At 51.8% G+C, this 14,434-nt stretch overlaps 1 protein-coding gene across 1 annotated transcript; it reads left to right on the top strand.

The window, feature by feature from the left end:
- The first annotated feature begins 2,663 nt into the window (after window positions 1-2,663).
- Window positions 2,664-13,787, top strand: LOC129120766 (5-hydroxytryptamine receptor 7-like). Its single transcript, XM_077177869.1, has 3 exons — window positions 2,664-3,718; window positions 4,605-5,155; window positions 12,063-13,787. Exons 2-3 carry the CDS (start codon window positions 4,644-4,646, stop codon window positions 12,832-12,834), a joined length of 1,284 nt encoding a protein of 427 aa, XP_077033984.1. The 5' UTR covers window positions 2,664-3,718; window positions 4,605-4,643; the 3' UTR covers window positions 12,835-13,787.
- Window positions 13,788-14,434: the final 647 nt, after the last annotated feature.

Raw genomic sequence — 14,434 nt, 5'->3', positions numbered from 1 at the left:
CAGCAGAGGGAGTGAGGCTGCACGGAACGGGATTAAAACACTTCAGCAAATCCACCTTTTGGAGATGAATTATTGGGAATGAATTATTAACGATCCTGTGGATTGTTTTCCTGTGACATTTCCAATTGTTCCTCACCTGCTCAAACAGCAAAATGTATTGGGAACCTTTAAAAACAACTGAAAAGTTTCATTTATTAATCTTTTTTTTCTATTTTAGGCAGAACCAATAAGGAAAAAAACCACCCCAAAATCCTCTCTCAGGGTTTTAAATTCCAGGTCAATTTAAAGGTTAAATTTTAAAATTTTAGGTAAATTTTAAAATTACAGGTAAATCAAATGGGATTGGACCCCAGGGCAAGGGATTAATTTCTGGGAGATCCAACCCTCTCTTGGGTACCACATTCCCACCACTTTATTCACTTTATTTGTGTTTGCTGGGTGATTCTGGGGAGATGCTCCCTGATGCTCATCAGGGCTGGTTTTGGGGGAGCCTCAGAGGGAAGGCAGGAGATGCCCATGGAGAGAAGGGGATGGGGTTTGGGTCACTAAAACACCTCAGATTTTGTTATTCCTGATCACAGCACCTCCAGAGAAGCTTTGGATACCCCGGGACTGCTCACCCCGAATTTCCCTGCAGGTCAAATCCACCCTTAGGGATGCTCCTTAAAAGCTGAGAGTGCCAAGGGATTCATTTTATCCATCTGGGCAGGCTCTGCCTGCTGGGAGGCAGAAATGTCAACATCTGTGCTGCAGGGAAGATGCTGGACCTGGAAACACCTCGGAATTAATGAGATTTCTCCAAATTTGCATATTAATACCTGCGCCTATTACCTCGCCATTAGACTTAATAGGGCTCAATATTAGCAATTAATTGTTAATAAAACAGCCATTTGTACATGAAAATGGAATAATAGATCTGGGCACTGAAGTGCTGGGAGGATTTTGGTCACCCCTCCCCTGCTGGAGGTGCAGGAAACTTTTTATTTTGTGATTTCTGCTTCTTGTTGTTTGGGTTTTTTTTGTTTTTGGCATGGATAATCTTCCTTGGGGTTGATCCCACCTTGCTCCAGCATCATGCCTGCTCCTCCAAACCAAAGGCAGAAAGCTCCAGTGAGTGCTGAGCTGAGGCACGCTGGCCATTTCCTCCCCTTAATTGCCATTAAATGTAATTAGTGCTTCCCAGCTCGCCCCAGAGGCAGTGTCTCAGCAAGGTCACCGTGGCCTGGGGCTGGAGAAATGCTGCACTGAGGGTTTCAGCCAGAAGAATAATAATTATTTTAATTATTTCTTCACATGAGAATTAGCATTTTCCCCTTCTGTCCTCCTCAAAACCAACCCAAGCAAAGAATGTGCCCTCGGGCTGCTTGGTGAGTGTCCCATGAGTGAGTTTCTGTCCCTGATTTTGCTCCCCAAGTTATGAGAGCAGCTCATTTCCCTGGAAAAAATGGGGGAAAACTCCTCTTTGGGGTTCCCAGACCTGTGGGAGGGCTGAAAGGGAGAAGCTGTAGGTGGCATCCTACAGAAATGGGGCTGGGATGAGACAGAGTGGGGTCAATTCTGCTCCCTGCAGCTCTTGCAGCATTTTGAGGCTCTGCCAAAAGTCCTGGAAGGGCAGAGCAAAGGAAACCCAGGAAACTCCTCATGTCTAAAATCACCTTTTCTCCTTCCTTCCTTCCTTCCTTCCTTCCTTCCTTCCTTCCTTCCTTCCTTCCTTCCTTCCTTCCTTCCTTCCTTCCTTCCTTCCTTCCTTCCTTCCTTCCTTCCTTCCTTCCTTCCTTCCTTCCTTCCTTCCTTCCTTCCTTCCTTCCTTCCTTCCTTCCTTCCTTCCTTCCTTCCTTCCTTCCTTCCTCCCTTCCTCCCTTCCTCCCTTCCTCCCTCCCTCCCTCCCTCCCTCCCTCTCTCTGCCAGGACATGAACTTGACCTCTGAGCATGAACCAGCTACTTCCAAAGGATGCCTCAAGCAAAAAATCCTTCCCTGTCTCTCCTTAGTGTGCAGGAGCTCCTTGCTGTGGTGTTCTCCCAAAAGCAGCCTCCAGGGAAGGTGGAAAAACCCCTCTAAGCTGGAAAAACCCCTCCAGGGAAGCTGGAAAAGCCCCTCCAGTGTGTCCCCCACCCCATATCCTCCCTCTAACCCCTCTCCCAGGGCTGGGAGCAGATCTTTCCCTCGGGCACAGATTGTTTCCCTGAAATTCTCCAGGCATCTGGCCCCAGACTGCCTGAGCTGGTCCTTAGGGGGTGTTTTTCTCCTTGGCTGAATTTGTCTGGGTTTGGAGACTGCAGAATCGGGCAGGATTCCTGCAGCAGGGAGTTCTGCAGATCCCCCTTTTCCTCCTCAGAAATTCTGGGTGTATTTGGGAAATCCGAGTGAATTCCCCTCCCCAGCCCCTGCAGGGTTTGTGCATCAGCCCCATCCCACCCCGGCTCATCCCTGCTCTGGAGGGGCCGGGAAAAAAAACCCACCTGGCATGGAAAAAGAAAAAGGAAAAAAAAATAAATCCCGGAGCTCCTCCAGCACGTCCTGGCCTGGTGAGGAAGCTATTTTCACCAGCCTCCCACACACACTGCGATGCTCGAGCAGCAAAGGAGGAACCCCAGCGATAAGCACAGCTTTAACAGCCCTGCTTTAGCTCACCGGCGATTTCCTTGCAAATGCACTTTTTTTGGGTTTTGGGGTTTTTTTGTTTTTTTGGTTTTTTTTTCCCCTCCGGGAACATCTGCCCCAAAAATCCCTGCAGTGCTTGACATCTCTGAGATTTCAAGGTATTTTTCTGTGCCCTGGATGTCCTGGGATGAGATTCCCACCTCGCTGCCGAGCGCTGAGCTGGGGCAGAGCTCGGGAATCGCTTCCCGAATTTGCCAACAGCTCCACAGCCACATCCTCTCCTCTCCCAACCCATCCCGAGGGATGCAGGGTGGGCCCCGCACTGTCCATGCCCCCGGGAAGGCAGCAGAGGGGCTGAATTCCCGAGGGAATCACCCTTGGGAACAACCAGTGCAGGAGATGGCTCTGCCCCGCATCTTCCACCCCAGGAGGAGCAAACTGGGACTGACATCCCTGGGTGGAAATATCAGAGTGATCCCAGCTCCAAAGTCCCCGTGGAACATTTGGTGGGGAGGGAAGTGGATGTGAGACTCTCATGTTTTTTTTTTTCCCGGTTTTTGGGGGTTTTTTATAGTCTCTGTTTCAGTTTTCTGGGATTAGGAAAGGCTCATCTTTAGGGGTCTGCCTCTCCCTGGCTGTTTGCTGCGTGGAGCTGAAGGAACGTGGGACCCGCTACAATCCAGGAGGGCTGGAAAAATGCATGGAATGAGGGGAAAAACCCTCTCCTGTAAAATAATCCTTTAAAAAAATCACGGGGAAGGGCGCCTTTCCCCGTGCCTGCCCCTCCTTGCTGGCTTCCAGGCTGCTTCTCCTGCCTCTCAGCGCTCCAAGGCATCTCCTCAACTTCCAGCCTTTCCCTCCAGATCCTCACCCGCTCCCTCCATCGCTGCAGGATCCAGCCCGGACCCCCCCGCCCCGCTCTTTGCTCCTCCCTGGGGCTCCGAGGGAGCCGGGGACCATCTGGGTCCCTGCCCGGCAGAGGCGAGGGGAGGGCGGTAGGAGGGACCGGCGAGGCGGGGAGGGGAGAAGGATGCTCCGGGGGTGGCTCTTTGCTTCCTCGCCCGCCCGGAGCTCGCAGGGGCTCGCCTGGAGGATGTCTCACCCCCTCGGCACAGGTAACTCCGGGAACCCCCCCATGGCGGCAGCCGGGGGATGCTGCAAAGGGGAGGAAGGGGCCGCAATCCGGCTGGGATTGAAACAAAACTTCAAGGGGGGAAATGGGGTTTGAAACAAAACAACAACAATTACAAAAAAAGAGAGGATGCAGGTTTGTGCACGATGCTCGGAGCAGCCAGGGGTGAGCCCTGCCCTGAAGTTTCCTTGTGGATGGCAGGGGTGGGATGCCGGGGGTGGGAGCGCGGCCGCGGCTCTCGGAGCCGAGCGTGGTGCTGATGCTCAGGCTCCGGGAGCGAGCTGGGATGCCTGGGCTGTGCGTGGTACCCGGGATGTGCCGCATGCCACGGATCCTCTCCCGTGGCTACCGACAGCCCCAGCGTGGTCACAGCGTGCCAGGAGCGGGGATTTGCGGATTTGCGGTCCCGGCTTTGAAGTTTGCGTGTGCCACGGGCAGGGGATGCAGCGGGCGGGGGCTGTGCCCACGCTGGTGCTGTGGCTCGTGTTGTCGCATGCACAGAGGAGGCTCTGCAAGGGATTAAATGTATGGATGCAGGGGAGAAGTGCAACAGCAGCAGGCACAGCTCGGCAGGGAAACACCATCCACGAGCCGTTCTCTCTGCTGGAACAGCACATGGATGAGCGGGGAGATGTTGCAGGGAGCCCGTGCTCCTTCCCAGGTGGAGAGCGGCTTCCTCCAAGCATCCCCCGGGAAAATGCGTGTCCTTAAGGAGACTTGGGAAGCAGCTTCCTGCCGGGCACGTGAGATGCAGCCGCAGCAAGAGCTCAGAGGGGTGGAGGGGGGTGGTGACGGTGGGCGAGAGGATGAGGGGATATTGGATTTTCTTCGCCCTGTTTGTGACGAGATGTTCTGGTTTGTCACTGGAGGTGTCACTGCTGGGGGAGCGCTGGTGGCGAGCTCGGAGCATGCTGCTGAGGGCCAGCCCCAGGAGGTTTCTGGAGCAGCACCTTCTGCTGGTGGAGAGCGCAGAGCAGCAGCGGCCGGCTCGGGAAGCGCTCCCGAATCCATTCATGACTGAGGAACCTCCCGCCCCAGCCGAGCCCGAGCTGCCGCCCTCCAACCTCACCAACAACGGCACCGACTGCGGCGAGGAGATCCTGCTCTATGGGGACACCGAGAAGGTCGTCATCGGGGCCGTGCTCTCCATCATCATCCTCACCACCATCGCCGGCAACGGGCTGGTCATCATCTCCGTGTGCATCGTCAAGAAGCTCCGGCAGCCCTCCAACTACCTGGTGGTGTCCCTGGCCGCCGCCGACCTGTCGGTGGCCTTTGCTGTCATGCCCTTTGTCACCATCACGGACCTGGTGGGGGGAGAGTGGCTCTTTGGGAAGGTGTTCTGCAACGTCTTCATCGCCATGGACGTGATGTGCTGCACCGCCTCCATCATGACCTTGTGCATCATCAGCGTGGACAGGTGAGGCAGGGGTGGGTTGGTGCCCGGGGCTCAGGTGGGCTCGGATATTTGGGGTGTTGGGAGCTGCTAGGATGGTGTTCCTGGAGGTGTTTTTTGCAGGTGATGAGGGTTTTCTCAGTGCCTTGTTCCTTTTGCAAGAGCTGGGCTCAGGGTGTTTTCTCAAGTTGCTTCCCTAAGTTACTTCCTCAGTCTTCCCCCTTTTGGCAGCTGCTTCTCATTGTTCCTGAGGAACAGCACCTGACCTCCATGGAAGGTGTCTGGGCCATGAAACCATTCAAGAAATCAAAAAAAAAACCCAGATGCACTTTGGAAATCCAGGTTCCAGGGCTTCTGCAGCCAATCCTGTGGGATTCTGTGCTGCTCCCTGGACTCATGCTTTCCTTAAGGATAGCAGCTCCCCACACCCCATCCCAAGATCCCAAACCCCCCGCTTTAGCTCAGTGAGAGCATTTGTGAGGATTTTTTAGCTTCACCTCCCACACCTGGTGCTGGGAGGGGAAGGCAAAGCCTGCCTGGCAGAGTGGCCAGGCTTGGCCAAGTCAGCACCTTGGTGGCTCTAATTTTAGCAGCTGCGTCAGCGGGGCCATGGCGCTGCCGAGCCGGGGGCCGGGGCTGACGTGCGCTGCCTTCTCGGGGGTCGCTCTGGGCTGGGCTGGCTCTGCTGGGCTGGGCTGGGCTGCTTTGGGAGCTGCAGCTCCAGGAAGGGACACATCCCACAGCTGAGATGTGCCCCTTCAGCTGTGCCACCTCCCCGGTCACATCTGCAGGTGTGACAGCGGGTGACAAAGCAGAAAGGACAGAGAGGATCCTGCTGCTGCTGCTTGACATCCCCCCCACGCCAGGCAAGCCAGCAGCGAGTCCTGCTCCGAAACCTTCATCCCCACCAGGCACTGCTCCCCTGGGAGATGCAGATCCACAGCCCTGGGCAGCTCAGAGCTGCTGGTAGACAGAAAAAACCCTGCCAGGCCACAGGCAGGGTTCAGCTCTTCTGCTGAACTTGCTTTATTTTAATAATTTTCCTGCTGGGGAAAAAAAAAAAAAAAGCAGGTGTGCTCAGAGCTGGCAGGAGCCTGACTCTGTGAGAGGGAAGGGATGGAATGCAGGAATTAAATAGGAATTAAATGTGTCAGTGCTTCCTCCCAGTGGGTGAGGCGCAGGGAAGTGGCTACATACTAACCAGACTGGCTTTGCTTGAAATGTTCCTTTCCTTTTTCCTTTTTCCTTTTTCCTTTTTCCTTCTCCTTCTCCTCCTTTCTTTTCTCCTTTCTTTTCCTTTTGCCTTGCCTTGCCTTCTCTTTTCCTTTTCCCCTTTCCTCGCTTTTCCTTTTTTCTCTTTTTCCCTTTCCCCTTTCCTCGCTTTTCCTTTTTTCTCTTTTTCCCTTTCCCCTTTCATTTCTCCTTGGCCAAGCACATCAACAACTCTCCCCACCCCATCCCAAATCCCCAAAACCCCGATACATGCAATCCTTTTCCCTTTCTTTTTCCTTTCCTCCTTCTTCCCTTCCCTATTTTTCCTCTTCCCCTTCTCTTCCCATTTCCTTCCCCTCCTTTCCCAACCAACCAATCCCATCCCTTGGAGCAAGACTTTTCCAAACACACACACAAATAGGAGAGATCTTTCCCCAAAAATCCTTGCCATGGATTCCACTCCCCCACCACATCTCCAGGGAGCAGATCCATACCCAAGGACACCATCCTGAGTTTGATGTCACTTTGTCTTTCCTGGGAAGGAGGGAGGGAAAAGCTGGGTCCCAAGAGGTTGTCAAAGAGCCTGAATTTTCTGGCCTGGGCTTTTCCCTCATGTTTTGGCACAGGAACTGCACCGTGATCAATCAGTTTGCTCCCAGAATTCCGTCCTCACCACGCCATGGGCCTGATGGGGAAGTTGAGTGGTTGCAGGGCAGTTGTCTGGAATGGATTTCCAGGTGGGAAAGGAGGAAACCAGCAAGGATTGAGCAGAGGGAAGGGACTGGGCCATCCCCCCAGCTGTGCCCACCCAGATCGGGTGGGAGCAAGGACAACCTGCAAGTGGAGGGGCCTTGTAGGGTCACTCTGTGCTGGGGCTTGAGGAGGGAATGGGAATCACTGGGGTGTCCTCTGGTGCATATTAGAGGAGGAGGGGACTCAAGGATGCCCACAAATGGGCTGGGAATCGTGTGAACCATCCCAGGGCGGTGTCTCAAGCATCCTGTGCAGCATCACCACTCCACATCCACCCAGCATCCCCAGGCAGTGCCTAGAGGTGGACTGAGCATCCAGGATCATGCCTGGATCTCCACTTCCCCCCTGAGCCTGGGACAGGCAGGATTTTTCATTTGACTCTTGATGGAAACACCTCCAAAAGCACAATTCTCAAATTCTATGCTGATACAACCAAAAACCAAAAGCACAAGGAGAGCTGAGCTTGCAGAAAAACCTGCTCCAAAAGAGATTAAATTGTTATCTCAGTGAGGCACAACCCAAACCTCCCCCAGTGATGGGGACCAGCTCTTCCTCCTGCCCTGTGAGGAAGAAGATGAAAAGCCCTGGTATTTCTCAGAAATAGAAATATTTCCTCTGTTCTGTCCTGAATCCAACTTGGTCAGCACTGTCAGGCCTGTTCCTGCCAAGGAGGAGACCCTGCTTTTATTGATGGCTGAAGTGTCCTCAATATTTTGCTTAGCTTAGATGGAAAAGCTACTTGGTTTGCCCAGGATGATGAGGACTATTAAAATGTAGGCTGCTGTTATTGATTATTAATGCTGAGGGCTTCCTAAAAGCCTCTCGATTGAAGCTGGTAGAACTAATCTTGTCTGAAGCGAGATTTGATTGATTTCCTTTGAAATCAGAAAAGAAAAATGCTGGAAACATCCATCTTCCTCTTATATTTTCCTTATGTAAAAGCCTGCCAATGTTGCAGATTTTTTAATGTCACAAACCAAAAACAAACCACCAACAAAAAAAAAATCCCCTCTTTTGGCTGCTCAGCTTTGATAAAACTCTCCATAAAAATGCCAAGAAGCTGACAAAAGGAGCTCCCCAAAGCCCACACATCACTTCTGGCATCCCTGGTGGAGAAAAAAACTCTCCATCCATTTCCCAGGCTGCTCTGCTGGGGTTCTCCCCTTTCCCTGGGAAGTATTTCCCACCCAAAATCAGATTTTATGCTCCAAACTGGGGTCACCCTCAGTAAAAGGATGCCACCCCAAAGTCAGTGGGATAAAAATTGCACAGCATTTTGCTGGGTTGCCTCTCCCATGTCCTTCATCCAAACCTTGCCCAGACTGGGTAGATCCCTGCTCTGTATCTGGGATGCTCCACCAGCTCTTACTCAGGGCACTTCAGCAGCCTCCAGCTGCCTTTTGTTTCCTCCTCTCCTTCAGCAGGATGGGGCAGGAATGGCATCAGCTTGGAAATCAGGGAAGGAGCTTATTTTGGCTGCAGAGGAGGCATGGAATTGTGGTAAAACACTGGGGTCAAGGAAACCCTAATTCTGAGCCCTAATTCTGGGCTCATTTGTCCCCCTGTGTGAGTGCAGATTCATCTTTTCCCAGTTCATCAGCTGCAGGATGGAGAAAGGGGCACCCCAGAGAGGTTAGGGTTGTTTTTATTGTTTAATCCCTGGCATAATGATCCAAAAATTGAAGGGAGCCTACAGGGAAGCCACAGAGGAACTTTACATCAGGAAACGTAAAGACAGGACAAGGGCAGGGATGGATGGGAGATTGGGAAGGAATTGTTCCCTGGAATAGGGAGGTCCTGGCACAGGGTGCCCAGAGCAGCTGTGGCTGCCCCTGGATCCCTGGAAGTGTCCAAGGCCAGGTTGGACAGGGCTTGGAGCAACCTGGGATAGTGGAAAGTGTCCCTGCCCCAGAGTTGGAACTGGATGGGATTTAAGGTCCCTTCCAACCCAACTCAACCCAATCCAATCCATTCCATTATCCCCACTGAGTGTAGAACAAACATTCTGAATTGGCTCATCCATGGGGTTTGCTGGTGCAGCCCAGCCTGGGGCACATCTCCCACCCCACAGCCAAAGGGGCTGGGAGCTGCAGGATCAGGGATGTGGCAGGAATTTATTGCACCTGGCATGAGTGGCTGCACCATCAGCCCTGCAAATCCACACCCAGTGCCTGCAAATCCTGGGAATTGCCTCTTGCTACCTGGTTACCCTAAACTTGATTAGCAGCACAACACACACACATACACACACACACACACACACACAGAGAAAAACTAAAAAAATTTCAAAGGGAGATAATTCCACTCAAATTCCACTGCCTGCCAGTGCCACCGTGCCTCCTGTAAACACTGCCCTATTTTGAGGGCTCCTTGCTCATTTCAGAATTATTACAAAGACCTGAAAACGGCCCCGTTTCCCCCAGCAGCAGTGGATGAAATGTGTCAGCTTTGCCTGCTCGTTAAACCGCGTCACCGAGTGCTTCCCTCGTAAATTCCTTGAAGTTTCAGCAAATCCCAGGCGGATCAGCTTCCAAAGAAACCTGGTAATAGCATGAGAGAGCGTGGCACACAACTCAGCATGGGTTTGTTGGTGAAGTTTGTGGCTTGGATATCCAGAGGGGTGATTTTTGGGGTGTTAATTTGGGAATTGCAGGAGCAGAGCGGGGTTTTCTCCCAGCTTGGCCATCAGGAGGGAATGGGTTGCCCAGGGAAGCTGTGGATGCTCCATCCCTGGAAGTGTCCAAGGCCAGATGGGATGGGGTTGGAGCCACCTGGGATAGTGGAAGGTGTCCCTGCATGTGGCAGGGGGGTGGAAATGGATAATCCTGAAGATTCCATCCAACCCAAACCATCCTGGAATTCTCCAAACATAGAGAGTTTTGGTTGGTTCTTGTGACTAAGGCCAGCTCAAAAAAAGAATACGAGGAAAAAAAGGAAAGAACAACTCAGTGAATGAATTCAAAATAATTTTATCAGGGAGGCAGGGGAGAAGACTTCAGTCTCTCAATTGATTTAGCAGTCAGGAGGGGAGGAGAAATTAGATTTTTTTTATATTTTATTTCCGTCTTCTAATCTTGGGGGATGATCTGGAAGAGCAAAATAATCAGGGAAGAGAAAATCTCCTAACACACTAAGACTGACTGTCAGAGAAAAAATTATACAGCAGAGGTAAAATTCTCCACAGACATTTTCCATTTTTTTTGTTCAGCTTTTAGCAGAAAGTACTCATAGAGCTGCTGCTCTCACTGCCCCTCTGGAGTGACACCTTTCATCCAAGAACAAGTTAAGAGGTGATGTGTTCCTGCCTAAAAATTCCTGGCAGCAGGAGATTGGAATCAAAAAGGCTGTAACAGAACAGAAATCCATATGAGTGGCTCGAGGTTTTTGCAGGATTGATTGGAGCTGAGTAGCAGGCAGATGTTTTCCAGGGGGAATGTTGGCTGACAGCAGCCAACTCCCCCCCCCTGATTTATTGCTTTACAATTCTAATTTAGCCACAGTTGACACAATTTCTTTATCACACAAACCTCTCCAACAAAAGTCAGGATAGTTCACGTTTACACCCCAGGCACCACCAGGAGCTGAGGGTGGGTGCAGCCTCCAGCTTCTTTCAGGCAAAATAACAAGGTAACTCCTAACCCCACGGGTCAGGACTGTGGGGTTAGGAGTTAGGGTCAGGAGTCTGTGGGTCACCAGGTGGTTTTGGGATCTCCTACTCCAAACTCCACTCATTTTCCTCTTGAGGGAGAGCTGGCCTCCATCACTTTAGCAGCTCCTGGCTGTGCAAGCAAGCAGATGGCTCCAGCTGCTTGGGTCATTCCTGTTTGAGTTTCCAGAGGTCAACAACTGTCAGGGAGTTGTGCAGAGCCCAAGATCCCCCCTGAGCCTCCTTTTCTCCAGGCTGAGCCCCTTTCCCAGCTCCCTCAGCCATTCCTGCTGCTCCAGACCCTTCCCCAGCTCCATTCCCTTCCCTGGACACTCCTCATCCCCTCAGTGGCTTTCTTGTCATGAGGGGCCCCAAAACTGTCCCCAAACAGCATCATTGACTCTCCAGCTTTGCTTGCAGAGCTTATCCAGATGTATCTTTAAATCTTCCCAAAGGCAAGATTATTTCTTGGTCTCCCAGGGCCATTTTAGCTGCAGGTTGTATTTCTTCACCAACAAATAAGAGAAGGCTGCAGTGCTTCCCACTTCCCATTAAACACTGCTAGGAGTTATTCCCTTCATCTGGAATCAGACCCGTGGCACATCACTCTGAGCATCACCCACCCCACTCCTGGGTGTCTCCTTGGGAAGGGCAACACTCTGGAGTGAGTTATGTGCCATGGCTGGAAGCTGTTGCATGTTCTCTGTGCAGAATAGGGAAATATTTCTCTGGTGGAAAAATAAAATTCTTAAGGCATTTTTTTATTCCTGAAAATGAAGCTTTTTAAAGTATTTTTATTCCCCAGGAGATCATGAAGAGTTCAGCAGTTCAATGACACCTCGTGTTGTGGACACCCCATCCCTGCAAGTGTCCAAGGCCAGGTTAGACAGGGCTTGGAGCAACCTGGGATAGTGGAAAGTGTCCCTGCTCATGGCATGGGGTTGGAAGGGGATGATCTTTAAGGTCTTTCCAACCCAAACCATTCTGTGATTCCACACATGGGATTATTGCGAGAAAATGAGGAATAAATTGTGTTTACTTGGGTTGGAATGGGATGGCCTTTAAGGTCTTTCCAACCCAAACCATTCTGTGATTCCACGCACGGGGTGATTGCAAAAAAGCGAGGAATGAATTGTGGTGTTTAGTCAAGAGATCCCATGCCTGTGGAGATTTTCATTTGCTGAATTAATTTCTTGCCCCCTCTGAGGGCCGAAATTCCCTCACAGCTGATAAGGAGTGAAAACCACCTCAGAGGGAGTGAAAACCACCTCAGAGCACCCGCCCCTAACCCCCGACAATTCCTCCTCCTCCTCCCCGCAGGTACCTGGGCATCACGCGGCCTCTCACCTACCCCGTGAGGCAGAACGGGAAGCTGATGGCCAAGATGGTCTTCATCGTGTGGCTCCTGTCGGCCTCCATCACCCTCCCTCCGCTCTTCGGCTGGGCCCAGAACGTGACGGTGGAGCGGGTGTGCCTCATCAGCCAGGACTTTGGCTACACCGTCTACTCCACAGGGGTGGCCTTCTACATCCCCATGGCCGTCATGCTGGTGATGTACAGCCGCATCTACCAGGCGGCCAAGGTGAGCGCCGAGAAGCACCGCTTCATGAACTTCCCCAAGCACTACGAGGACGAGGGCGTCTACTGCCTCGAGGCCTCCGCCCGCGCCCACCACAGCTCCCGCCGCACCAAGGCCGCCGAGGAGTGCGCCACGCTCTCCAAGCTGCTCCGCCAGGACCGCAAGAACATTTCCATCTTCAAGAGGGAGCAGAAAGCCGCCAGGACCCTCGGCATCATCGTGGGGGCCTTCACGTTCTGCTGGCTGCCCTTCTTCCTGATGTCCACGGCGCGGCCGTTCATCTGCGGCATCCGCTGCAGCTGCATGCCCCTGAGGCTGGAGAGGACTCTGCTCTGGCTGGGTTACACCAACTCCCTCATCAACCCGCTCATCTACGCCTTCTTCAACAGGGATTTGAGGACTACTTTCTGGAACCTGCTGCGCTGCAGGTACAGGAACATCAACAGGAGGCTCTCGGCCGCCAGCATGCACGAGGCCCTGAAAGCCACGGAGAGGCACGAGTGCATCCTGTAGTGCCTGACCTCCTGCCTCTCCATGCCCTCGCTTCTCTGGCCTCCTAGGGGCTGGCAGGAACCGACCAGCCCCACCAGACATTGCCACTGAGGGTGATGGTCCTTTCCCTCACCCTGGGAACAAGTGGAGGGAACTTTGGGAACAGCCCTTCCTTCTCACTCTGTCCCAGGTGGGAGCAAGACCTGGGGGGGTTCAAGGTCTACCAACGACTGTGGGCCAGTCACACCACCTTTCTGTGCCTCAGTTTACCCATCTGTTATTAAAGTTAAAAAAAAAATAAAAAAGGAAAAGAAAATAAACCCTCCCAGCCAACCAACCAAGCTAAAAAAAAACTCTAAAAACTTTATAAGACTGTGGCTCTCCACCTTCAAAAAGGGCTCTAATGTCTGTGGAGGGCACACAAAATCCTGTGTAAAGACAACATTGGCTGCACTTCTCTGTGGAATCTGACAGCAGCTCCGTTGTACACCCAAGCCCCTGTGCCATCCCAGCTTATCCGAGCCCTTTTCCCCAAGGTAATTGCATTTCACACCCTGAGCTCACGTCCAGGTTTGCACGTCAGAGCAGAAATACCAATGACCCCGTTCCCCCCACACTGTAGCACTGCAGCACTTGGAGGAGATGAATTTGGAGGGTGAAACACAAACGAACACGGAGTTTCCTTCATGGTTGGATAGGGAAGTTTGACGCCTCCTGCTCATCAGGGCAATGATCAGAGAGCAAAGCCAGATGTGTTTATTGGGTTGTACTGTAATTCATTCCCAGACAAGTGACGTGTGTTCATCATTTGTGGCTAATTGACTCCATAAAAGCACGCTTTGGTTGACAACAGAAAAAAAAAACCATATAATTTCCCTGACAGCTTTACGGTATTTCGGTATGATGTCCAGCAAGCTTGAAAAAATACACTGAATGATGTTATCTTTTTCTTAAAAAAAAAAAAAAAGAAAAAAGAAAAAAAGGTTTGGTTTCCTTATTTTGGTGTAGAATCTTTGGTCTCTCTGACTTCAAAGTGTCTCTTCACTATTTCCTGTGGTGATGGGAGTTGCTTTCCTGCAGTTGTCTTTCCTCATGCTCAGCCTTGCAGTTTCAAACTTGCAGCCCCACAAACTTTTGCCTGTTTGATCATAATATCATAAAATCCCAGCATGATTTGGGTTGGAAGGAACCTTAAAATTTCATCTTAAAAACCATGGGCAGGGACACCTTTCCCTATCCCAAGCTGCCCCAAGCCCCGTTCAACCAGGCCTGGGACAATTCCAGGGTAGCTGATGTCTGCTCCAGTTCTTGTTGAACATCTCTGGGTTTTTTGTCAAAGCCAGACTGCTCAGAGAAAGCTGTTTGTAGTACTCTTTTTACTCCAGATTTGCTTTATCTGGCTTGAGTGGTGCAGTCCCTCCTCTGCCACCACCAGGAACTCTGAGGCCTTCATCCCTACCCGAGCTGACTGTTGATGTCCTGGCTGACTGCTGGCAGGGCTTGGCTGAGCAATCAGTATTTCTCCTGTGGTGTGTTTTGTGTTCTCATGTGGCCACTTCTCAGCAGCCATTTCTACCCTGTCTCATTTTAGACCTGCTTTTCCTCGGGATGCCCAGTGAGA

Source organism: Agelaius phoeniceus, chromosome 4 (assembly GCF_051311805.1).
Source record: "Agelaius phoeniceus isolate bAgePho1 chromosome 4, bAgePho1.hap1, whole genome shotgun sequence".
Classification (NCBI taxonomy): Eukaryota; Metazoa; Chordata; class Aves; order Passeriformes; family Icteridae; genus Agelaius; species Agelaius phoeniceus.
The sequence above is the reverse complement of the archived record's forward strand: the minus strand, read 5'-3'. Positions and strand labels throughout refer to the sequence as shown.

Excerpts from the sequence above, each read along its gene's own strand:
- LOC129120766 (XM_077177869.1), top strand. The coding sequence starts at position 4,644 with ATGCTGCTGAGGGCCAGCCCCAGGAGGTTTCTGGAGCAGCACCTTCTG. Across the intron at positions 5,156-12,062 it reads TGCATCATCAGCGTGGACAG|GTACCTGGGCATCACGCGGC; the intron begins GTGAGGCAGGGG and ends TCCTCCCCGCAG.